Consider the following 27,676-nt stretch of genomic DNA (forward strand, 5'->3'; position numbering starts at 1 on the left):
ATTCACCGGTTTTCTTGTTGTTTTAAGTGCAAAGATAGTCAAATTTCATTTCATTTCAATTCACCTGTCATTATGTCTATGAATTATGTTTATTTGTCATAAAAGTCCATGTAATGGATGGAGCGATGACGTGACGCAAGGGTATACTGAAAACCCTTTTCATTCCTTGAAATACATGAAAGATTAAGTGCCACACCTAGTGGCTGAATTTGGTAAAGCATTCTCTACCTGGGTCCCCATCAGCTTTCCAGACTACTGTAATTGCTGGATTTGCTAAAATGAGATCGATGACCTGGTTATTTACCTATTTTACGCATCATCAAGTGAGGCTTTTTTAAGCCATGTAAACGGAAAGGTTCTGTTATTATCTTCCATTACATGAGTGCTACACACGCTTGAGTCACATGTTTTCCTTGAAAGAGCTGCAAAGTTGTCTAGTTGCCAGTTTGAATGTCATTGGAAAGCGGATGAGTGCCAGCCAGCATCGTGTCTTTCTCCCAGCAAGGTAGGTCTGAATGAAGGAGAAGCGGAACGGCTGAGATTGTATCCATTTATGAGGTCACGCGGGTCAACTTTAAATGCTTGAACTCAAGGAAACCCTTAAATTACTGAATGATTTATACACGCGCCACAACTACTTGATCCTCTCTAACGATTTACATTAATTTTGGAGACGGGTGGTGGATTTAGTCCTTGGCGTGCAATAAAACGACGTGGCGAGACTGGCAGACTCATCTTATTACGCACATTAGGCACATCCGTCGTTTTTTTTTTTTTCCAGCCTCCAACTTCTAATTATTCAACTGGACTATCGTCAGTGGACCAAATTTTAGTATGAAACGTATGTCATTATTTCATTTTTGATCCGGATAAACTTGGGGGTTCAGTGGAAAGCATTGGCTAGAAGTTAGTATTGAGGAAGTGGGATCTTCTTTGGGATATGGGTGATTTTACAGGAAAAATGTAAATTACTCCCGCAGTCACTATGCCAAATCCAGACAGCCCCCAAAACGACTTTTTTTTTTCTTTTTTTACCTTAAGCTGTTTTACATCAGCAGCAAAAAGCTCGTTTACGCCCACTAGCACCCAGAAGCAACCTCGCACCCACAAATGAGCGTGCAAGACAAGGGGGTGGGGAGTGACTGGAGAGGAGCGAAAAAACGGCATGTCATCTGCAGCATCATAAATAAGAAGAAACACAAAAAAACTAGAAGTCTCCACGCGTGACATCAGCACGGCTCTATATGAGGAAGGAGGCAGAAAGCATCAGGACCAATCTGGAGTCAGTCACCGCTCAACCTCAGCAGCGCGCGGAAACGCACACGCCACGCATTTGCGGCTCCCACTCCGTCCAAGTACAACCGCGCGTGGTTTTGAGTCCACTGTACTACGTGACCAACTTTGAAGAAACCAAGGTGATCGGAATCTAATAATTTTTCAGAAAGGGGGAAATTCTGCCTCTTACTCCTCTTACTTGCACGCTGAAAGTACGCGTCCCTGTCGGACCTCTGCTCTCTCTTTGGAAACACAAGTTTTGTCACACAAGGAGTGATGCTGCGTGTTCCCAAACTGCACTTGCAGTCCAGGGGACCCTAAAACAAAAACGGAACCGGAGTGGGGTAGCATTTTCTCCGATGCAAGGTAATTTGACTTCGCTGAGCGTTTTCTTCACATTTACGCACGATTGCGCGAAGGTCCTGGAAGGGGCGTTTTTTTTCTGGTAGTCTACTTGACATCGGTTTAACAAATTACCGCACAAACGACTCATTATTTTGAAGATTTATAATAACAATTCTATCTCTGCACACGTCATTGTTCGGGCTTGGTGTTGATTGCTTTACCCTTCCATCTCACTAATCTCTTTTGTGGTTATCTCTACAGTGCACCGACGAGGACACTCATACTCAGCGGAGGATCACCTCGCTCCATAAAATGATCCCAATTGGCGACCTGATACTGTGTCGCATCTCGTCTGATGTTTGACAAATTAGCTGTCCTACAAGGAACTCCAAGAGAACACTTTCAAAGACTTCATCGTCAGACCACTTGGCACCCCCCCCTTTTTTAAATCGGGGTCCGGACAACTTAATCGCCGTCCAGATGCAGTTTCGACTCATCTCATTTGCGCTGATAGTATTGAACTGTATGGAGTACAGCAACTGTCAGGCGCCGTCACAACGCTGGAGGAGAAACAAAAGAGGTAAAAGTTACAGCTTCTCACCACAGCATCCAGATAGTGACTACATACTGGCCTAATAAATTTTAGATATGCCTTTTAAAATTACGTACCAAGTTTGCCCAACATCTATTTAGTTTCTGGTTCTGACAACGCTCAGGTGCGTTTTGGCACAAGGGACATTCCGGAATCTCAGAACAAATGGCATTTAAGATAAACATGTAGTTTTCCAGCATAAAAAAGGCTGTGCAATGTTTTTGCTGCCGGCCGGCATGCGTAAAATTTGCGCAAATGCGCCGGGCACGTACATTTAAATGTGAAGTGAAACTATACCATTTCTGTTTAAAGTATAAAGCACCAGTAAATGTAAAATTAAATGTGCATGTCCCTACATTGAGCATTACAAATGAATCTATCCAAAAAGCTGCTGATGCGCATCGCTCCCTAAAGTTACATCTCATAGGACGGGGGAGGTGGTGGTGGTGGTGGTGGGGTGTTCTTATGGTGAGATCTATTTAATGAATGGTTGCGGAATCCCTTTACCCCGACATATGAATTGCACATCTCCACTCAAGCCCCCTAAGCTGGTTTTAATTGATCTCATAACCACTTTGAACAGTTGGTAGGAAACCCGCATAACAATTGCTCAGCGGAGGCGCAGTTGAGAAGGGGATCAGCCTCTTTGTAAACATTGCTCTATACTCTCAATGAACGAGCAGACAGTGGGATTAGGAGAGTTGGCCCCAGCCAAGTCCTCTTTAGACCTGTGACATAACTCATCGGATCCATTGGGCGCCCAATGGGTGTTGGCTGGGTCTTTTTTTTTTTTTTTTTCTTAAACACTGACTTTTGTACAACTGGCTCCCGCTGTGTGTTAATGTTCTAGACAACTCATTCAAAGTCAGGGGAGGGGGTTGGCTCTTGTAAATTGTATGGCAATCACAGATTTAATCATATGCACTGCGTGCCAGGGGGAACCTCCACACTCTGAAAGCTCTCCACTGTCCATCTGCAAATAATCAGTGAAGCACTGCGGGGTACTGGCACACACACGTTTTTTCATCCTTCTGTTTGTGTTCCTCGGTTCTTCTGTCTTGAATGACTCTGTTAGGTAGCGTCTAGAAATTGTGTTTGTATTTTTGTCCTGTTCAAAGAGCCTAAATGTGTTAGATGGCGACACATTATTGCTTCACTTGCGACTTGTTTGTGCAAGGGTCCCGGCAGGAATTTTAGGCCCTATGAATAAAACTTTGGGAACTCTCTGCCTGAAAATACTATGTATCTAGGGCCCCTGTCAGCCATGGGGCATTGGAATCATCATCACTTTCCTCCCGCTTACGCGGCCCGCAGAGAAGAGAAGGTGTGTGGCTGTGAAGGGCAGGGACGGCTCCAGAATTTTTTGGAGCTTGACCAATACAGAGAAAGGCTGAGAAAATAATTCATAAATATATTTTAGAATATCGATTAAAATGCTGGAGAGGCTTGACTTCAGATAAAACAGATTTCTGATAGGACTGTAATCCACCCCCCTTCCCCCGAGCCCTGGTGTAGCGCAATTCCCGGTGAAAGAGGTGCGCTGCAGATGAGGTCAAGAGTTTTTAACTTTAAAATGGATTTTATGTACATGAACTGACTCCAGTTTCAAAATCTATCATGACATTAAAGTAATCTCTCGGGAGTGATTTAGTAGAACATTGGGGCAGGAGCACCATTTGAAAACGTCAACCCAATCATTTGGTATTTGCCTGCTGTCTTTATTTACCACAGCAAAACTAAAAGGTGTGTAAGCGATCATTGTGCAGTCCAAAAATTCCAGAATATTTTTGCAGTCCTCCGTGTTCTCCTGACAGGTTTATACACAGTCTGTCTGGCATGTACCAGGAGCTATCCAAATCGTTCAGCAGTGTTGAGTCCCAGACACGCTTGAAACTCAATTTGGCCACACTGTTCTTGCCGAGCACAACTGTTTTATGTGTAACAATAACATCACTCGCGCCTTTTGGAACACATATTGAAAATATTTCGCCACTGATGTGATGCATGCATGTATCAGCGTAACCAAGTAAGGTGTAAGGAGTGTATTCGACTGAGCAATTTTGTGAGAATTTCAAGGAGACTAGCTGTATGTTTTAAATTACATAGTCAAGACGGTAAATTTGATCTTTTTGATTAAAATTGTTTTGGCGCTAGCATGCTGTATGACGCAACCAAATGTTTGGTTATGATATATACAATCACCAGAAATCTCTTGAGGGAGACCATAAACATCCATTTAGATCCAATACCACCAAAAAAAAGCAAAACAAGTATCAGTATCAGATAACCGCAATGTATCGCTGATGCATTTAATATATATATATATATATACATTATTGATCCATCCATACTGAGCATGATAAGGTATTAACATGGACTGCTTGAAACATTACTTCTTTTATTGGATCTCATTTATTTTTCTAGTGGTTGTTTTGTCATGTAGATGACATTCTACCTTTATTCTGGCCCTTTGAAAAGTGGTTGTTGACAAGACAACAGTTGTTCTTGTTATTTCTATTTGCTGGCTAATGATGCCACCTGCTGACTACATAAAACCGCACATGAGCAGCACTGCCTGGAGCAACATAGATACCCAGATGTTCAAACAGGTAATGAATATGGACTAGCAGCCAGAGAGGTGAAAAGTTACCATGTGATACTGTTAACCCCTTCAAATCTGCAGGCCGGAATTTGAACACCCGAACGTCTGCAGCTAATTTGCAATAATTTTATGGTCAATTCACAGTGATGTGTTACTGAACTGCATCTCCAGATGTTTCAAAGGATGAAAGTGTTTCAGTGAAACAACTGTGGCCTAGCAGGGTGTAGGGAGCAAACTCAGAAATGCATATCATGTTGTACCACTGATGACAGTCGACACAAGGTTTGCGGGATGCGTTTTGATGCCAAAATCCACAGAAAATAGCAATGTCGTCAAGTTGATTATGCCCTTATTTCACCAAAGAATAATAACTGCAGACATTAGACAAGCATTCGAGTTGGAAACAGTTCCAACTTGATATACTTGAGTGTTTTACCCCACTATGTTTCATTTATGACCATATGAGCACTGATAAGAAGAGTTTGTAGATATACTGTACACAAGTCAAATGTAAAACGTCAGATGGTTCCTCTCCATCCCGGCCCTGAAAGCCAGGCCTGTGTGTTCTGAAAGCTTACACAAAATCCCAGTTTGTGGTTGCCAGTGTTAACGTTGGAACCCAGCACTTTTGTGCAATATAATATGTTGATGAGAGAGGGACTGCTCCAATTGGCTGCTTTCTAACCCACATTGCCACTGTAGCCTCTGGAAAAAGGGAAGTCAGCCCTTCAGATGGCATGTCTGTTGACACTGCTCTCTCACATGATGCTCGTCTAATCCAGGTGATGTGAGCTCTGCATCCCGACCTTTCTCTTTCCATAAAACTGTCAAGGTTTGTTGACTTTATTCTTGTGTGGCACCAGCTAACTGACACATTGATGGCTTTGCAGAAAGGCCGAAAAATGATCTAAGGTTTTGATGGGTGAGGAAAAGCAGCAGCCCTCCCTCACTCCCATCATCCTTGCTAGTGAGAAAAGGGTGAGGGGAGTTTTAAGGGATGAGGAAGGCATATTTAAGCAGATCAGGTGGAACCAGCTGAATGTGAACAGCATCACCTGAGAGGGATTACAACGAGCCAAGTCTTGACCTGAGCCCAAGCTCCAGAAACATGACGCTTGTCTTTTTTTTTCTCAGGCCCTTCCATTAATCCAAATGTTTTTGTGTGCACACATGTGTGTTCAAGAGAAGGAAGCAGTTGCGGAGCAGCTGACAAATATAAGGTTATCTTGCAGGTGCATCTTCTTGGTGCTAGAATCAGTGTATCAAGCCCAGGACAATAGACGTACACTCTTTCTGACAAGCACCCTATTCACCTCCCCCCGACACCTCAGTCATTAGGCAATGATGACTGTGGCCTATCTTGTGGATTATCACAGTCGACAGGACGCACAATGAATTACTTTTGTGCTGTATCGATAAATCACATTAGTCTGACCTTGCCTCCGAACTCTGTCAAAAGACTAGCTCCTTGTTTGACCTACTAACCCGCACCTCCTGCTGGAGTCACAGCACACCAGATGAAACTGGTGAAAGGCTCCTCAGTGTGACCATGCCATACTATCGCTGCTGAAAGTACTGGCAGAGGCCAAAAGTATGCAGTGGCATGAACTCTCTATTAGGGGAAAGTGACAGATTCTTCGAGGACTTTTATTTTTGTTGTTGGCAGTCATAGTTATCCATTGTGCCATTTTTTCCAGGAATATAATTATGTCTAATCAAATTAAATGGACAAAATACAGGAGGTCATTTTTAAACAACTCCGCTAACTCCGGAGGGAGAAGATGCGGCGCGTCCTTTTCTACGTCGCTTACGTCAGACTCATCGTCAGTTGCAGTTCCAATTATTCCACAGGTCTAGAGCGCTCTCTTGTGGTTTAGTGTGAAAATAACATGTGAAATAGTATAATAATGTGTTAATAATTTCACACATAAGTCGCTCCTGAGTATAAGTCGCATCCCCGGCCTAACTATGAAAAAAACTGCGGCTTATAGTCCAAAAAATACGTATGTGTGTGTTTGTGTGTGTGTGTGTGTGTGTGTGTGTGTGTGTGTGTGTGTGTGTGTGTGTGTGTTTGTGTGTATGTCTATATACACAAAGAAAGAGAAAGAGAGAGAAACACCATTACTTATGATGCAGTGCAATTCATTCCAAAAATCACCAAAATGAACAATTGTTCAATTAATGTATTCTTTCTGACTACATCAATCAAACTAGGCAAATATTAGTATTTGGTGTTGTCATTTATATACTACTTGTTTTGGATTTCATTAGATTGTTCGGGTGTACTGTTATGTCCAGCGAGTTTATCTGAAAATAGTACGTGGTAGTCGTCTTTCTTTTCTTTTTTGGAAATGGTGTAGGAGGTATACAATAGAATCATTTCTTCCACTCTCAATCTTTATCATGACAGTAACCCATATGCTGGCTCAGCTGGGTGCCAAACAGATGTTTTTGTTTTAAGTGACATTTTACCACAGTGTAAAACAAGATTTTTCGGAAATCTGAAATCAACTGTACGTATTATGCAAAAAGCTTATGGAGCCCACATATTAATGTGTCTAGTGGAAATTCTGTAACTGCAGACAAGAAGTTTAGTGTCCCTGTTGGATGCAAGGAAGATTTGCTTAAAATGTACCTACTATATACTTGCTCCCTCAAGCGCACGCTCCCTTGAGGCAATTACACCTCAATATGTTTCCTCATAAAGCTACCAAGTATGACCAGCCAGCCCCAATGTCTCAAGTTTATGGGGTAGTAAAATTTCTAATGCGTGGATCATTACTAACACATAAAACAACAACACAAAAGACGTATTTTTGAAAAAATGACTCATACAAGTGTTTCACAGGTAGGAGAGCTGCCCAAAGCCCTCAGGCGTGGAGTGAAAGGCACTTCCAGACTACTTTCCTCTCACATTACTAATACATAACTCGAAAAGAATTCAGGGACGAGCTGGGTAAAGGTAATGGGGCGGATACAATAAGCGACCATTGTGTTTCCCCCAATTAATCTGATCATGGGAATTGTATAAATAGTCCAATTTCCACCATTTTGCTGTTTACTAAATACACACTTGGACCATACTAAGAACATAAATACATTAGTTTTCCCGCCAAGACAACTTTGTGTCAAGATAACAACTTTGTTTGACTGGAAACAATAAGATGCAGCTGGAGATTTTTTTTTGCCAATTATGAGTTTACTAATAGTTGCCTGACAACTCCAGGAAGGAACATATATGGGCAAAATTGCAAACTAGTGGGAGTGTGAGATGAGGGGGAGGACTGCGGTTACTGTACATTTTAGTGTGGATGGTTATTTGTTCATATATGTGCCCTGCAACCGACTGAAGTCAGCAGGGATACGCACTAGTTAGACATGACTCAGTGTAGAAACTTGAAATTACCTGACACCCATCAGGTAGTTCGTGAAGATTCTCTTCTATAGCGTTTCCATACTTGCCTTTGAAGAAGGAATCTACCGAAGGGCATCAGCCATTGTTGACGCTCCGTTCCACTAGTTGATACCAAATGATTAAATGTGCTTACTATACATTCACACATGCGGCAAAGACTCTCCTTGACGTCTTCTATGAATCAGGACAACTTCGCTCCTCCCTGACATACAAAGATGCAAGTGTATTTGCCAAACGCATCAATTCAACCTACTTCTTTGACATGATTCCAACTTTGGCACCCTCTTGTGGGATCTTATAGGATTATTGAAAGTAAAATAAAAAAGCGATGAGTTTTAAGCAAATACTGAGGATAGGTTCCTCAGGAAAATAAAAACTTCAACACAGTAGGTGAATTTGTGAGTGGTAAACAGTTAATAGTCGGTGGTTCACTGTATTAAATCATCATGTCACCGTCAGCATTTGTAACCTGGATCTTTAGTGTCTAATGTTTCTAGAAAATGCAGTGCAGGCTATCTGCTGTTGTTTTCCCTATCACTGTATTGTGTTCTTCTGTGCGCATGCAGATAACTACCCGTTTCTCATCGATCTGCAAGGCATGGTAATTCTAAACTATATGAGACCCCCCGAGACATTGCACCAACATGTACAGAAACACACACACACGCTCACATTTCGGCCCTATGTTTCAGCTGAGTGGCTTCTACCCTGAAAACAGTGAGCAATAGGACCCCGGTTACCAAACCCGTGTGCCCACCTCCCCTAACTCTTGACAGATGGACATGACTCCCTTTCGCCCCCATCTCTCTGCCTTTATGGGACCTCTAATTATGCTGACACACCACATCAAAATACAGCTCAGCATGCAATGCTTTTGTTATTGAGAGGAAGTAAGTTGGTCAGATGCAACAAAGCATCTCTGCAGAGCTTGCTTGTAATTTTGGGAACCAATATGCCTATTAAGAAAGGTAAAGGCACTGTAACGCCCGCTACTGCCCAATCATTGAGGCCTCGTGTGGAGCTGTGGCAAATCTGTGGAATTAAGTGATACAATAAATTTCTATCTGTGTGGCTTGCGTGCAATGTGTGCCTTAATGAAGCTGTATCATGCAAAAGTTTGACGTTTTTAGCAATGGTAAAATGAATTGAATTGAATGCACCTCATGTCTGCTGACAAATGTGTGAGTACATTATCAATGTGCCAAAGGTAATATATAAACACACATTAATTATGGAAAATCGAAATTAGCACAATATAGCCTCTTTAACAAATCAGTATTCGGTAAATGTAAAAAAAAAAAAAAAAAAAAAAAAAAAGGACTCCTGAGTCCATATTATGAATAGGAATAAATTTGAGGTTAACGTTAATGGCACTTTTGGACTATCTTTTTATAACTAGCTTGAAGATTTTTTTTTCTGTAGCATTTAACCCAACAAAAACTGTCATGATTCCTAATGCCTGCTGAGGATAGGTTCCTGAGGAAAATAAAAACTTCAACACAGTAGGTGAATTTGTGAGTGGCAAACAGTTAAAAGCCGAAGGTTCACGTCACCATCTGGGGGTCAGCATTTGTAAGGGTTACTGTCATTAAGTTGTGTTTTAATTTACTGTTTTGACTCTTGTATCATTATTTTATGTTAAAGCTATACGAAAAGCGCTTTGTTACAGTTACAGCTGCTGTGAAATGCACTACATAAATAAAGTTGTAGTTTGTCGTATTTTATATGAAAGCTCGTTTGTGGAATTAATGTTGGACAAGTTGGCACAGGAGCAATTAATGAAATAAGGGGAGAGGCTTAAACATCTAGTGAACCTCTGTTCTCAAACCTCTTGTGCCTTGTATTGTGAGGAGGCCTCATAGCTGTCTGCGGAGTGCAGAAGCACCCGGCATGTTTCTAATCAGGTCTAGGGCTGGGAGTCATTACTGGGCCTTGATGCTGAGCTCATTGTCTCTCAGAGAGTAAGTGGGGGTGGGCGGGTAACAGAAAGGGGAAACGTAGCGTGCTTGTCAGATGTAAAGAGGTCTTGGAGGGTCATTTGCTGCAGCTTTAAGTGGTCAGAATAAAAGGCACATTGGAAAGGCAAGTTATTATTTACAAAGGCCGTATCAGTGAGAGAGTCAGTTGATGAGACATACATCAATCTGTTCAATGCAAAGACCAGTATGGAGGTCAACCCCTATCAACCAGATCTATACCACCACATCATTTTATGTAGCATGCTCCAGAGTCATGAGTCTAGATTTTTTTTCTCCGCAAATTCTTCTTTTTTTTTTTTTTTTGTCTTCAGCAAGCTATTTTTATTGACTTCTGATTTTAAAAATAGTTAGCAATCACTTTGCTTTGTACGTGCAGTGAAAGTGAGTGAAGTATAGTCTGCACGAACAGATTGCCTGTGAATGATTTGTTTTTACAACTCTCCTTTGAAATTGGCTGTCATTGTAGTGAATATTTTTTATGGAGCATACTATTGTCCTTTTACCCCTACCAGATTTCCTCATAACCCCAGCTATGAGTTCAGCTTCACCTTGTAAGCCAAAACCAGCTGACTAATTGTTTAACAGTACTTTATATCATTAGGAGATCAAATGAATGACATGTCATGAGAGTTGTCCCTTGAACTGGCAAGATTCTCACTTAACTTGGGTCCATTGTTTTAGATGTCTGTTTTAAAAAAAGTGCCAATGAACTCACTGTCAGCTGGAAACCAAACATCAAGCAAAGATCACAACCATCTGGTCAACATAAAATGGTTGAGTGGAGTTGGGTGAAAAGATTTTTAGGTAGCCAGAAACTCGACTCAAATAAAGTTATTTTAAGGTATAAAATATTAGATACATCTGTATGTCAGGAGCAGTTTATTTAGCGCTCAAAAATCAACTCTCACAAATTGTAGTAGTATTGCAATAGTTTTAAGAGCACAAGTGAATGAAGCAACAGCTGCATGGCAAACGAAAGCACACAACTGAGGAAAAAGCGCCAAAGTGATACGTAATATCCGCCTATGTTTGCATCACCTAACCTCTGTTTTGTGTTTGGCAATTACTTTATATTAAAACAGCTTCAGTATCTAACATGAGCTAATCCCTCCAAATGACACCCAAACATTGAAAAGAAAATAACAAGCTCTGAAGTAGTTCTCTAGCACACTGCCTCAACACCCAAGGATGGCGATAAAAATTCGCTGCTTAAAAATCGGAATAATTTCATCTCCCTGTAGTGTGTAATTGTGCCAGTAAATGTTCCCCCCCCCATTGTTGCTGTATGAATATAGCATGAACACTTAGATAGAATGGGTTATGCTGTGGACCACAGGTGTCAAACTCAAGCCCCGGGGGCCAGTTACGGCCCACCACATCATTTTAGGTGGCCCGTGAATACAAATTGTGCATCAAATTCGTGTGTCATTACTAGAATTGAAAATTGTCTTCACTTTTAATAATATCTTTTTTTTTCAATATTTGACCAGTTTTTACTCGTCTGATTTGAAAACGATTTGTCAGTTTCTTTTGTAGCTTTTACTGTATATAATATGAGGTGCTCATACATTTATTTGGGTTGACAGTCATAATGGCCCTCCGAAAGATGTTATGACTACAATGCGGCCCGTGAAAAAAATGAGTTTGACACCCCTGCTATAGACAGTTATTGAACTGTAAAGAAGTCAACATTTCAGAAACTTCACTACTGCCCACCACTGACTTCTTATTATTTTATTTGGATTGTGGCCTAAACCTAACCCTAACCCTAACCCTAACCCAAGCAGCACTCCACTTCGGTAAACAGCTGTTATGAGCAGGAGTTACATGGTTTGGCTATCTTCACAGAGGGGTCGAGTAGTTTACATGTTTACTGGCTAATTACTTTCTAATGACATACTGCTTTGTTGTGGTGGTGGACAGGAGAGAAGTGCAGCTGACAATATGGGCCTGGTTAGCTTTTGCGTGCGTGCATCCATATGCATGAGTAGCGAGGACTGTCTTCTCTTACGCGTGATGATGTGAGAATAATCAACTGTGGTCTGAAGGCATAAGAGGGGCACAGTTTGTATCCGATTCTGTTAGAGCTTTGTAAAAAAAAATGCACTGAGTCACTTCATGCAAGACAGACATCAAGGGTTCTATTTTCATAGACAGCGCAGCTGCACTGGAACGTAAAAACTAGCGGATCTTAATCGTCAGTTTGATAATTTGTTCATCTCACTTCACCATGCTCGGCGTTCTGCAGTGCATTTCCTTTTAAATGAGCTCGAAACGTGATATTTCAGAGACAGACATTTGTCTAAATCATGCACCTGCCGGAACCCTGTCCAAGATTGGTGGCATGTAAATCTAACGTGATTTTGGGGAATTTCATCGGGGTGTATGCTTGTGTGGTGGATGTGTGGCAGGGGTTAAGCTCAGCGGATGTTAATATTGTCAACGGTGGACATGTGAAGCCCTTGAGAATATAAATAAATGTAACTGGACTTGTCATCGTATTTCATTTATAGATATGACAACAGTGCATTAAATAATCTAAATCATTGTAGAAATCAATTCAATGAATGTATCATCATCATTGACATTTTTAAGACAGTAAGGGCAAAGATATGGAAGCTTTAGTAGTAAGGGCCGGTCACGATCGATTGGAATGGAAGGTAGTCTTCAAGTTTTCGACAGGGCTAACGCATCAAGATGCCAACATGTGCCGTAAAACATTATTTGCCAAAGCCTGTATTTGCTTTTCGTGCCAGTGATGGTTCAGGAGACGGACAGAAATTACTGTCATTGGCATCAGTGTTGCAAAGGTTCCGCCGGTTGTCAGCCAGTGAAACGGGAGTCCCTCAGTGACGGACGGACAGACCTCAATATCTTCATAGTTAAACAACGTTGTGCATTGCGCTGGAACATATTGCTGAAAAATAGAACAAGTTCCAGTCAGATTGTATTGCTTGAATTTCCCACTATTTGAAATGACACTCTCACAAAAACATACTGTGTCTGCACGCACCTTATGAAGCTTGAATTCAAATATTTATTGTGGCAGCTCTTTACATATATTCACCCAAAATCACAGTACTTTTCCTCAGAGAGAATTAGTTTTGCACATCAGCGTTTTCATTTTACTTGATGTGATCCATTTCGACTTTTTGGAAACCTCCTGCCTCACGGCATTCATCTTAAGAGTCGATTCACACATGGCAATTATGAGAAAAAAAAAGAAAAAAAAAATCTGCCCTAAGGGCTGTGCTAAGAACATAACCACAATTCGTTTGCTGGTACAATGACCAGATAGTGCCAGCCATTAGGGAGCAGTTTTGTTGTAATGAAATGCCAGTGATGTCAGATGACAGCTCCAGGCACCTGTTTGATGTCTGGATACAATTTATCTGTTTATCACAAGTGTTAAGGGAGATGTGCACGTGTGGTTTAAGACATCTGTTTGCATTGATAATTACTATGACTAGTCTTAAATTAAGTACTTAGAAGTGATAGTACAGGAGGTCCCCAAGTTATGAACACAACGGGTTCAGAGAGGCTGTAAATGAATTGCTCGTCGGTCGAGACACATGAAAGTTCAATATTTAATGGCCAATTGTGGTCATTAAAAAAGACTGGTGTGAGATGCGGAATAAAGGAAAAGGCAGGAAGTGTGTCACAAGATACTTGACAACTTTTCACTTGCCCAAAACAGGAAATCAACCGTAAGTACGCCTTACTCTACTCAACCATTAGTTGGGGGAATTATGTCCACTAGCACCACAGTTCTTAGAAGATACTGTACTGTAACTTACCTTTAGAGCAAAATCAATGTGCATATATTGACAGAGGAGGATAGACTGGGGCAGAATATTACTTATTTTCTGTGTATTTCTCTCAGAGCGCCTCGAGTCAGATAAGGCTGTTGAGGTGTCATTGTTGGGGAGGTAGGTGCTGAGAAAGTCATTGCAGAAGATTCGGTGGCCTGAGTTGTCTTATTTCTCATTCTTATCTATGGTGTTTAATGACAGCTGGCAACCTGATGGAGTGATCTTCCACTTCTCATTTTGTAGTGTTGGAAATGCATGTATGGAGTGTTGCTGCTTGGGTTAGGGTTAGGGGTAGGGTTAGGGTTAGGCAAGGTAGACATTGAGCTGCATAACCATCCATCCATTTTCTATATTGCTTGCCCCCACGGGCATCGCGGGCATGCTGGAGCATATCCCAGCAGTCATTGTACAGCGGGGCGACACCCTGAACCAGTTGCCAGCCGATCGCAGGGCACACAGAGACGAACAACCATCCGCACTCGCACTCACACCCAGGGACAATTTGGAGTGCTCAATCGGCCTACCAAGCATGTTTTTGGGATGTGGGAGGGAACTGGAGTGCCCGGAGAAAACCCACGCGGGCACGGGGAGAACATGCAAACTCCACACAGGAAGGGTCGGAGGTGGAATCAAATCGGCACCCTCCTAACTGTGAGGCGGACGTGCTAACCAGTGCGCCACCGAGCCGCGCTGCATAACCATGTAGAAGGAATAGTGTTTGGATACCCTCTGTCGCACTGGCCACTGAAAGAGTTCAGGCTACGCCCCTGATCTTAGAGAGGATAACCATATATTATCTATTATAGACATTAGAACCATCTCTGCTTTTACGTAAGATTACTAAGGCTCTAATGTTAAGTTTTTTTTGTTTTTTGTTTTTTTTGTTTTTTTTGGTCGCAGGCACCGTGTGTGAAACTGAGACCAGACTTTCCCCATCTGTCCCCTGTGGTGCGCTCCACTTTTGACCCTTGGTGATCGCCTCAGATCTCCCTCCTGGCCTTGTTTGGGAGAGTTGGGGTGTTAGGTTGTATCTTGTTAAAAGGTTAATGAGGTAGTGGCTTGTAGAAGCCATCATGTTAGGCCTTGCTGCCATCTGTGTTTTAGTAAAGGATGGCTGTTGCTAACAAGAATGTGTTGTGAAGGCATTGTGTGTTTAGTGTTGTTTTGGTTTTTATGAAGCCTTCAACTCTTTGCACTTGCATTATTTTTTTCATCAAAAACTGAATTTCGCAAATTTATTTCCACTCATCTAAACCAAGGACCCAAGTGCTGTACAAGGATTGAGAAAATGATTTCTTATTCAATGGATTTGGCTGCTTCTGCTGGCACTGTCCATCAGTGCAAAACAATAAAACACTTTCAAGATACTTATATGGATTTTTTTTTAGTCACTGTGTGATTTTGTGAGTCACCTGGTCCGAAGATATATATCTCTCTCATCTGGAGCTTGCAATTTTTGGCATGTAGGAAAGATCTACATCCAACACATTTTGGATTTCAGATGTGATAGTTGGAAGTGGGGCTAGGTTTTGTCAATCTAATAACAAATGGTACACATGGTGCAATCAGCACTTTGGGTGAGAAAGACAGCAAGGCTACATAAAGTGCAAATATTCCAAGCATCCCCATCAGTTTAAGATCCCCTCCTGAGATGTTTTTATTGTTGTCCGACATCGAAGCAAATCCGCTTAAAAGACACGTTTAGCTGTGTAAATGAGTGACTAAGAGCATGTTGAGCTACAGGTGTGAAAATTAGGTGTGAGTTTTATGTGTTGTGAATTACCAACATGTGGCCTAAACAGAGCCACTCCACCCACCTATTTCTTCTCTCGTCTGTGAAGGGAAACACATTTCTCTCTCAGCTTGAACAGATTGGAGCGTACTGGATGTAATTAAATATTTAACTTCCTCTACTTCCTATTGCGCCCATTTTTGTTTTTAACCAGAGCCATTCATTAGTTATCGATATTGTGGTCTGGACAGGACGATAAATTGGTTTGTGAAAGCCATGACAGATAACTCTATTGTGTTTCCTTTGGTTTTCTCAATGGCTTTCAAGGATTGCATGCTTGTAAGAATTCAATATGTTAGAAAATGTTTGTGATAGTACAGATAGACTGGACATGATTTCTCAAGCCTGGTCAGTACAAACTAAATATAATATAGGCCAGGAAACATCTTTTGGAAGTATGACAACTAGGCATTGGCAAAATAGGCCATGAGGACAAATGATCTTTTTGCTGGTACAAATCTTTCTGAAATGCCAGAAACAAACATTATCATGCCACATCATCTGCTTGTTTCAGCAATTGAATTTTGGAGCTTTTGAATTATTTAAGAGCTTGTCACTCACAAGAAGGAGGTATGAGAAAACATTTGGGTCAATGTGGCAAATGATATTGCTCTTTCCCAGAGCAGTTTTTCGGGTTTGGTATGCAGTGTTGCATAGGGTGGGCAGATGCTGTATGATCGATTGCCACGCATTTTAGTGTTAAATCAAATAAAACATCTGTTGTTCAATTGCTGGCTTCAGAAAAATTCTCTGAGTGATAGATTTCTTTTCTAATACTCAGAAATAAGTTTGTTTGGCTTTTCCACGAACACATCAGACAGATTACGTTAACACTTATAATTTTAGCAAATTTTTGATGTGACAACCAGTATAACTACTTTGCCCAAAGCGCAAAACCATCTTTTGATTGCAGTCTGCACCACTTTTACACTCATTGCTAACAGTGTGAGCAATTGGTTACTGTGTAAAAATACATTTTAACAACCCCTTTGTAGGATATTGGGATATTACTAAACCAGGCCCTTAATCTTTGCTGTGCTAGATAAATGAAGTCCCACATTAAATTTAATTTCCTGACAAATCTGTAAACTGCGTTTTGCAAACACCTACTGCACAGCTGAACTAATAATTTCCAAATGTAGTTTTCATGAGCTTTGGACTTGCCTAAAGGTGTTTTGGACACATTTCCACATTGAGTCATAATATAAAATTTCATACAGTAATAACTTAGGTTTGAAATGTATCATCTTTATTGACGAAAATGTGCTTTTTGTATTGACTCGATAGCTGATTTAGAGGTCTTTTGGGGTTTCGACTGGGGCAAATCACAGTAACATCTGTTTTCTTTTCTATAAGAAAGATTGAATAAAGATGTATGGGCAAGAGAAAGGAAGAGTTGGCAAGAAGTAAACCACATGTTTGCTTCTACCCAGAGAGAGACAGTCTGCCATCGTAAGTCATTAGATAACTCCTACTGTGCTTCAATTCTTCAGTGTCATAAAATGCTCCTACACCTGCTTTGTCCAAACACAATATATGTAGTGGACATCACTATTGCACGCATGAAAAGCACATGCCGACTGATGGCATGTGCTTCTTGACAGGAAGCTGTCGTAAAACAAAAGATGAATGAAAAAGAAGACATTTTGGGACTAATGGCATTTGCAGGTTGTTTGTCTATAAGCTAAAGTTATAAATTGCACTATAGTTGCCTGTGATAAAAAACAAATGACCAAAAGAGACCCTCCATTGAGACATTTCGGAAATACACTTTGCTTGATGAGAAGATTTCCCTACTGAGTTTACTGTTATCAGAGCAATATTTCAACTATTTTCATGTGATTCACTTTTGTAGACCCTAGTTTCTTTTCTTTTCACATGTATGGATGGTATTGGTCAAGACTAACTGCATAATATATACTATATGATTAAGGATATATGATTCGGTCAGCAAGGTCATGTTTTGTAATTTTCACCTCACATCAGCAGGCCTATATATGTGGTTTGACTTCAGACATTAAGTTATAAATTATAAGGCATCATTGCACTAAAATAATGCCAATAAACTAACCTCAGGTCTTCACTTTGAATTGACCAAAGTATGCGAATGGGCAGATGTGGATAAATGTCTACAAAGTACAGAACATATTTTCAGTGACAACGATTCAGAAATGCAAAGTATGTCTGACAGCTGTAATCTGAGGCAAGATATACCGGTGAACATTACGAAACACTCTTTTTTTTTTTTTTTGTGGAATCTACATTTTAGCTCTCACGCAAGGAGCACTTATGTCAACCGAGTGAAGCACTATACTCCCATAGGTCTTGTACAGCCACCCAAATTTTTACACCTGCGTGTGTTTGGTAACAACTGGATGAATTAAACCGACCAACTTCCCTTGAGCTTCTGTTGTAATACGCTCTATAAATTGTAATTCAGCCCACGTTTTGCAGTTGTGTGCCTGTGCCGGCTGCTCTTTCTCAAACCTCACCCACTGAATAACAAGACTCTGTTGGCCTGGGTAATATTTCTCACACCAAACGTGTTTTCTCAGTTTATTCCTGCAAAATTACTATGAGCAGCAGAGCAATCCGAAATTATAAACACGTGCTTACAATATGAACAGTTAAAAGTAAACAGGGAGAAAAGCCTTAGAGAACCTGACTGTTTCCAGCTGGAAAAGGGTTCAACATATTTTCTGCTAAATTGGAAGAGAAATTTGCCTTCATCACACATGCTTCCTACAACTGTTTTTCACCGCCATTTTTTTTAAGAAAAGTGTGGCTGCTGTCAATTAAATTATTTTTCTCCATCTTTTCACAGGTTTGCATGTTGTTAATGATTTGTTTTGTTTTGTTTTGTTTTGGTTTGGTCCATCTCCAGTGGCTGGCAGTGGTGCCAGTGAACTTATACATTTTTTTTATGGTTAACAAAGGGAGCTGGACAAACAATAATTGACTCCTACTAATTGTTTATAGTTTGATTGTGGATGTAATGCTTTTCACAAACAGCATACATTTTTGAATTGCTACTGCTGTTACCCAAAATCTGAAGTGTGGTCATTACACGTGATGCTTAAGAGAATGTTTGAGTTCTGTTTTGTTTGATTCAAGCAAAAAACTTGCATAAAAGAATTGTCCATAGCTGTGAATGGTTGGTTCTCTGTTTGTGTCCTGCAATTGGCTGGCGACAAGTTCAGGATGCTTCTTGGCCAAGAACAGATGGGATAGGCTCCAGCACGCCCATGCATGACACTAGCGAGGAGAATGAATGAATGATTGGTGGAAAAAAAGCAAATATTTTATAGCTCTGTGAAATTTTTTAAAGCACAAGACAAAACCACTTACAGATTTCACTTGAGAACATAGAGAACATATGGAAACCCTGCAAAAACGATTATGTATGTACTAAGTCTTTTTTATTGAAAATGCGATCCTGCTTTCTCATATTTTTAAACTGTCATATTTTAAAACTTGACTTCCATGATATGGAGACAATATCTTGAATACATTATTTACATTTCTTTTAATCTTAATGATTTAAAGCTGCACTATTCTACATTTAGAGGCACTCTGTAGTCTTGATGGCAATAAATTCAAGGAAGAAAGAAAATAATTAATGCTCAATACCCTGGTATCAGGTTGAGGCACGTTGGAATGTGTCCATCATAAAGCCAGCCATACATTGAGAAATGTGTCTGAAACAGACACAACTGTCTGATCGCAATTAAATAAATGAATTGACAACCGACTGTCACACACCTACTGACGAGCCCAAACTCACTGCAACAACTCACTTTTCATTACATTGCTTGAGTAGCCCTCGGCAGTACAGTTATCGAAACACCTCTTCCATTCTTTCAACCAATTAGTTTCATCAATAAACAGTGGGTGCCGCAAAGCCCGCTTGCGATTCGACATGTGCAATCACAGCCAAACTAGTTGCACACTGTTGGCAATTGATGGATACTATTCACAGAATCACACACACTGCACAATGCAACTAAAGAGTTAAGTTGCTTTTGATTGCTCAGCGTGTGAGTGGCTCAAGTGAGTCCATGGATAAAAGTAGGTAAGCGGAAAGAACAAATTCATATAGAATTTTGGCAGTCGTTAGTTGAATCCTGCTTCCTAGTATGGTAAGGATTTTGGGTTCAGCACGTTTTCACTGCATACGTAATTGCCCTTTGGTGGCATTCGGAGCAAACTTGGAACCCATCTATTGCTCATAGAGGGCAGTGGTTCAAACATGCCATTATGATTCATTTGTGGGCCCAACAATGATGCATGAATGAAATACCAGATTTTCTAACTAACGACTTAAGCCTAACCTCAATAAATAAATGGAACGTTTTTATAAATCTCAAAAATAACAATTTTAAAGCTGACTGAAATTCGTGTTAGTAGTTGACCATAATGTAAATATACCTGTCATAAAATTGAGGGGGAAAATATATGAGGGCTCGAGGTTTTACCACTTACAACGGGAATGTCTGTGTTGACATAGTCATTATCCTGCACACTCTAAAAAAGCAAAATGAAAGTAAATACAGTGATACCTTAACTCATTTGAGGTATATGCAAGCTTCAATTCTGCCACTGATCGAGTGTATTTAGGAATTGAATTGGACCACAGATTTATTTATTTATTTATTTATGTATGTATGTATGTATGTATGTATGTATGTATGTATGTATGTATGTATGTATGTATGTATGTATGTATGTATGTATTTATTTATTTATTTATTTATTTATATTTACTTACGTATTTACTTAATAATCTTCTGTCGTTTTACCAGGATTGCAAGATCATTTCGTTTGGATTCCCTTTCCCAAGCTATTGTAATTTGTTAGAAGTAACTGACTTTGAAAGGCCTGTTTTCACATCAATATTACAGAACATTCAATAAGTAAATAAGCTTTACTCCGATTGGGTCTGTGATCTCCTTAATTTGATATGGAAAACAGGTTTTCTCTGATTGATTAGTTCCCGATATGTGGGCGTCTTGTGGCCACCATCTCGTCATTTTGTTGGCTTCGTCAGAATTCAGCAGGCCAGAATTGTGCTGTGTTTGGCACATTTCAAGGAGTATGGCTTTGTCTACGTAAGCTTTCACACACGCTGGAAATACATTTTCAGGTTTTAAGTCACAGAGCCACACATACAGTGCACACACATTGGTCAGGCCCCTCAGCAAGGTTGCACACCATCACCATGGAGGCGAAGTTTACAAGAAAATCGATACAAATGAAAACAAGTCGATTACAATGGCACACTGGCCCTCAGTGCACCTTGATACGGCCATCGTCCGACGATGTCACAATTTGTCACAAAAAAAAAGAAACATTTTACCACCTCACGGCCAGCAGCAAGCACAGTGTCAAATCTGAATATTATCAATCCAGTGATCACAAATGAAGGAATTCTTACTGTTTCACTCCTTTCGGAGCACAAATAAGACTAAAAATGCTCGCATGCTTTTTTTTTTTAAAAACATATTGTGAACATTAAATAGGCTTTTATTTTTAAATCCCAAGTCAAACATAATTTCTGTGTAGCACACCACATTAATTCTTTAATCTAGCTGTCACAATAGATTGTTGAAGGGTGATGTGGAGCATATTTGAAAAGTTTTTAATGTGGTTCCTGCAGACCAGTGGCCTTATACAAGTCATTTTGCCTTGCAGGCCTGTCACATGGAGTAAGAAATCCTCACTAGGGTTTCTTCACTGATGTTTGCATGGACCCTGTCTTTCATAAATTCAACGCTTTAGGCTTAAAATGTTAGAAGTGGGAAATCTGGACTTGTTTTGCTTCACATCATATGTATTCTGTGGCTGAAACCAAAAACGATCCATTTTATCGAATGCAAGGAGTGGCTCTTCAAATGGCGTGTGTGCCTCTATCCAGTTTTGAACATATTCAATATGGTAAACCTCAAATTTTAAATCTCACAAAAACACTCCGTTTACTGATATTCTAGAGACCCAAAATACTTGTGTTCAAACATGACTGACACAGAAAAACAAAAATAAAACAGACAAAAATGATGTATGGTCGACACAGTGATGCATGCATCAAAATGCAAAAGACATTTGAAAAGATGGACTTCAATGTGTGGACTGTACCAAAGGAAACAATAAAAGACCACTTCCAATAGTCAGAACGTGGCCCCAGTACACTATACATTTAAGGATCTATTCCTGCAATTTAGTCAGTCATGCTAGATGCATCAACAGCTGCTTGCTTTAGTTTCTCCTCTCTCATCTTATCTTTGTTACAACTCATAAATGTTTACAACGTTTCAGTTTACTATTTCAATTTCAGTTTGGTATTTCCATCCATCCATCCATCCATCCATCCATCCATCCATCCATCCATCCATCCATCCATCCATCCATCCATCCATCCATCCATCCATCCATCCATCCATCCATCCATCCATCCATCCATCCATCCATCCATCCATCCATCCATCTTCTTCCGCTTATCCGGGGTCGGGTCGCGGGGGCAGCAGCTTTACGATGGACTCCCAGACTTCCCTCTCCCCAGCTACTTCATCCAGCTCATCCCGGGGGATCCCAAGGCATTCCCAGGCCAGCTGAGAGACATAGTCTCTCCAGCGCATCCTGGGTCATCCCCGGGGTCTCCTACCGGTGGGACATGCCCGGAACACCTCCCTAGGGAGGCGTCCAGGAGGCATCCTGATAAGATGCCCGAGCCACCTCCATCTCAAACGTTAGATTTACAAGTGGTTTGTATTTTACAGTAGCTAAAACCTGCTGGTGGATTTGTGTGCACGGGCTGCTATTGTACGCAGGGACAGTGCAGCTCCAGACACTGTGAAACACGGCCTGCTTTCTGACATACCTGTGGCCTGAACCTCAAAACCTTTCCACAGAAAAATACAAGTTAATCTCCCAAGATCAGCATTAGAGGTTGTCTCCACTCTATTCAGCCATTCATTTTTTTTCCCCCAGTTATATGCTCAATCCAGGATTTGAGATCTGCAGCATGGTATCAAACAGATTGTACTGGACATTTTGAATTATTAGAGCAGTGCAAAGATATTTAATATTTTCTCAAAATAAATACTGAAATGGATTCATCTAGAAAAGTTATATTCTATTGACATTGTTGTCCTTGCCAGTGCCCAAGCCAGTGATCTAAAATGACTATATTTTCAAATGTTCTTTTTGTATTATTTAAATGTTATTGATAGCCCACAGTCAATAGCCAACTCAAAAAAGCCAGAGAATTGGCTTTCCAGCCACAAAGTTCATTACTTTTGCCAAGATGTCTTTCCTTTTCTGTCAGTGCAGTATTTTTTAGCATGCAGTAATGCAAATCTAATGTTATTCTTGCAGAATTTAACAGAAAGAAATATGTCAAAGTGTAAGACAGCAGGAGAAAATGCAATAAAAGCAGCTGAAAAGATTTACTGGCCACAACATTACAATACACCTGCACAAGATGATGAAATCCAATAAATGGGCCATAAAATAGATGAGTTCTGAGTCTTGGCATTTTGAGGTTTGATTTAACAATTTCATAACGCTGTGATTGATGAAGATCTCCACATCATGACTTTGACATCATCATTAAATTGCAGCTATTTAAAGTTAACTAAACGGCCATTGAACGAGAACATATTTTATATATCAACATATTTTTCATTTTCATATTAACAAGTACTTCAACTGCTACCTGGCTACCTGAACTATCTTTAATTTATGTGTGACATCAGACCACACTTCCTTCATTTATTCTGTATGAATTATAAGCACACGCACACACACACACACACACACACACACGCACGCACGCACGCATGAACGCACGCACGCACGCACACACACACACACACACACACACACACACACACGCACACACACACACACACACACACACACACACACACGAACCTTGGATAAGAAACTTAACGTTTTGAACAGATGACGAACAACTTTTTTCCACTGAATTGTGTCTGATTAATTTCTGAAGTTCAATATCAGGAGACCAAATTTAACTTTGATTTCCAAGGCCTCATCCCTGATGACCACTTTAGGGCCACTTAATGAGTTCAAGCCGCTTTAGATCTATGTATATTGGCAATAAGCATACCCTCAAATGACTCTTCTAGCACGCTCAATTATAAATATCTTTTAAATATTGCAACCATGGCAGCATCAATTGACTGGCTTTCACATGATTACAAACCAATGCTTGTGCTGAGCATCTTAGCTCTCGCATTGTTTTGGGTGAATCATTCCAGTGAAATCTAATATCCATGGCCAATGAAGTAGGCATGCTCTGCCCTGTCTTTCAAGGTTTGTTCATTTTTTTATTAATTCATTTTTTGTTCATTTGTAGTGTTTTATTAAGTATTGTCGTAGGGCGCTGCGTTGTATCTGCACAGTTGCGTTGTCACTGCTTGGGCTATGTAAGACTTGGCGAGGATCAACTGACATTTCCCATATTTGAAGAGACTGGACATTTTTTCCGGTGAATGCAATGCATTACACAGATCACACATTCTGGAAAATGGCTGTCTATATAGGACAATTTGTCTTCCACAAGGAACTTGAGCTGAGACAAGTCACTGGGTTTTTGACGAGTTTCTTAACTGAATCATTGTAGATGCCAGCTCTGACCACGATTATCATATTCACATCACATTCATAACTAATCAACATTTAGAAGGGTAAACGAGGTTTGCATGAGTGACAAATTCCTAAATTGGATGTTTGCTTTGACTCCAGCTTATAAATATTTTATGACTTTTTTTAAAATTCTTGTGCTCTGTTCATCTACATTTAAATACATATGTTTTTTTTTAATTGTATTAAACATTTGTGATTTTTCTCCAAGATTTGCATATTTGATTCACTCATTCATTCATCTTACAAATCACTGTATTGTCACAGGGATGCTGGAGCCTATCCCAGCTGTCTTTGGGCGATAGGCGGGGTACACCCTGAACTGATTTCCAGCCAATCACATGGCACACAGACAAACAGCACTCAGAATCACACCTATGAACAATTTGGAGTGGTCAATTGGCCTATTTCCTGAAAACTAAAAACTGCCTCTATTGTATCAATGTACATTATGCCTGAGTAGTTGTTATAAGTGCCCTATCATTGGGTGGTGACTAGTTCAGAAGGTATCCCTGATTTAATCCGTGCCAGAGTAAGCTCGGCCGTCAACTTCCCTCAGCCACACCCCTTCGTCACCGTAATGTCTGTCACCTGCTCCCCCACGTATTTAAACCCTGCCCGTGTGTGTTTCTCCCTGTTAGTGTCTTCTGTTGTCTCTTGTCTGTGTCTGTGCCTTGTGTTCCTGTCCTGCTCGTTCATCCCCCCCCCCCCTCCTCCATGTGTTCCATTCGTAACACTCTTCCGTGAACCCAGACTTGTCTATACCCTGACAAGTGGTATAGAAAGTAGATTGATGATTTGTTTAGTCATATGTGAACAGAGTAATAAAATAAAAGCAAGCCCCCTTGATTTTTGTTCCAAAGGATTTGCAAATTATTTTTACTCAGTCAAAAAAATGGGCCAAATGAATCCCATTTAAACCATACCAGAAACTCTTATTTTATTCATCTTACTCTAGCTATGAATGCATCTCAACACAAATTGATTCTCAGTTTGTGAGATTTAAGGTCTTCAATTTGTTTTCCATCCTTTGCTGATTTGCCTCTCTTTTATGTCCTGCAGCTACCTATGGAGCGTACCCCATCTGTAAAGGCTGCTCAGTGTGCTCCAGAGACAATGGCTGTGTAAACTGCCAGCCCAAACTTTTCCTGTTTCTGCGAAGAGAAAGGATGAGACAGTATGGCGAATGTCTTCATGACTGTCCAGCTGGTTACTACGGCATGCGAAGCCCAGAACTTAACATGTGTTCCAGTAAGTGATTCTGTCCAGTCTTTTTTCGTCCTGCATGCGTACTCGGCAGTTTGCCACTACCTTCCACTACTTCTCACACAACACAAGTTTCAGTATCTATGGTCACTATTTGCTTCATGCAGTACAACACATCTCCTTTGCGTATATGATCAGGATGTTGATTTGGAACAGTCATACCACCAATCCACAGTATCCTAAATATGATCAATTACATGGCGGTTCACCCATCAGGGCGGTATCAGGATCTTTAGCTGTTTCCAGGAATGCCATGCATCCAGTTTAGGGATAACTGCCTCCAGATATAGTATCCATCAAATGAGAAGGGACAAACTTTTACACGTCATTGAATACTGTTTAAGTTACAAAGATGATGGGCATATTAGCATAAAGGCATGAAGCTAATGTCTCTTGGCAATTTTTTTGCAAGCTTGCAAATTCACCAGACTGTGTTATTTATTGGCAGTCAGTCATTTTGGACTTTGAACATCCAGCCAGTTACAGCTGACTTTTCCAGATACCACACCATCAAGTGTATTTTGACTACTGTGTGATAAAGCATTAACTTTCAAGTGTAAGTACAGTTTGAATATAAGCGATTTCTATGACTATTAATGTAAGAAAATTAAACTAATTTCTTTCTCGAGTTTTAAATCGTCTTGATACGTGCACCGTTTTAGACACTCAATATTTTACTTGAACATTGACTTTTCCGACAATATAGTTACTAACCATTATGTATTTTGTTTCTTGGAAACTTTTTTTATGCAGAACAAAAAAAAATCTTTCCAGAAATTCTGTAAACCATAACAATAACTGGCGACATTTGAAATATTAGCAATTCTTGTTGAACTTTAAATCCAAAAGACATTCATCAATCCATCTTTTATATGGGTTATCTTCATTTTGGTTGTGAGTGTGCTGGATCTTGACTCAGGACGAGAGGCAGGGTACACCCTGGACTGGTCGCCAGCCAATGACAGACTCCAAAACCCAATTCATGGAATGTTTCCCTCACCTCCGCATTTATAACTATTTTAATGTGAAAAAGAGAGTTGAAAGGAAGAAATTACACAAGAGTATGAGAGAGATCCTTTATGGGTTTACATGGGGTAGGAGGTGTTGGCTGAGTGTTTCTTGTGAAAACAGAGAGGAACTTGAACTTATGGTTCTCTGAGCCAAACTCCCGGCAGACATACTAAAATGAAGCCAAGTGGAAGGTGCCAAAAGCTTTGGGCACAATAATATGAACATGTAGGAACCATTGGAAGATTCCTCAATATTTTCACCCAAATGACTTTAAAAGACCTAGTATATCCACTTTCATGACATAAACAATAATCTTCAGAGGGCAGGAAAGAAGGTATCACAAGTAAGACCTTGCAGAAGACTTTATGGACAAAAGTAAAATGATTCCAATATTATTTCCTGGAAACAGTGCAATTGCATGCTCCTACTAAATAACTTGATGCCTCACCTATAGCTTCCTGCCTATTTATTTTGGGTGTTTGCTTTGCAGGAGTCTTTTAGCAGCTAGGGATAGCTCTATTATGTCATACTTGTATTTCCCCAGGGGTGCTTATTGTGCACTCAGTGGCAGCCCCACTCCAATGTTTGTGGGTGTCATTTCACAGATTAACAGGAACTGTGTGGAATATGTAGCAATAGTTACATAGTGTGTTGCTTTATGTACATCCAAATTGATGTCACATTTCATACTTTTTTTTTCTACATTTGACAATGTGTTGAGAAGGTTAGCATGAGCGCAATTTCCAGGACGCCCCCCCACTGCTATTCACATACACATATAGGCTGGCCACAAAAATAGTTGCTCTTACCCCTCTGCAGTGTTCAGTAACTACACAAAAACCTCAGATGTGTTCGCTGCCAAACAGCAACCAGGAAACAGCAAACAGGATTGTCAACCTTGTGGAAGCAGGGTTGACATAAAA

General features: G+C 40.4%; 1 protein-coding gene across 1 annotated transcript in view; it reads left to right on the plus strand.

Annotated features, from left to right (window-relative positions):
- The first annotated feature begins 1,166 nt into the window (after window positions 1-1,166).
- Window positions 1,167-27,676, plus strand: part of rspo2 (R-spondin 2) — a 52,192-nt gene continuing 25,682 nt past the window's right edge. Inside the window, exons 1-3 of the mRNA XM_088387041.1 lie at window positions 1,167-1,641; window positions 1,882-2,200; window positions 25,539-25,727. Of these exons, the coding sequence (XP_088243167.1) occupies window positions 2,101-2,200; window positions 25,539-25,727 (289 nt within the window). The 5' untranslated portion in view covers window positions 1,167-1,641; window positions 1,882-2,100. The remainder of the gene's footprint in view (window positions 1,642-1,881; window positions 2,201-25,538; window positions 25,728-27,676) is intronic.

Source organism: Syngnathus floridae, chromosome 10 (assembly GCF_059516105.1).
Source record: "Syngnathus floridae isolate MCC-2025c chromosome 10, RoL_Sflo_1.0, whole genome shotgun sequence".
NCBI lineage: Eukaryota > Metazoa > Chordata > Actinopteri > Syngnathiformes > Syngnathidae > Syngnathus > Syngnathus floridae.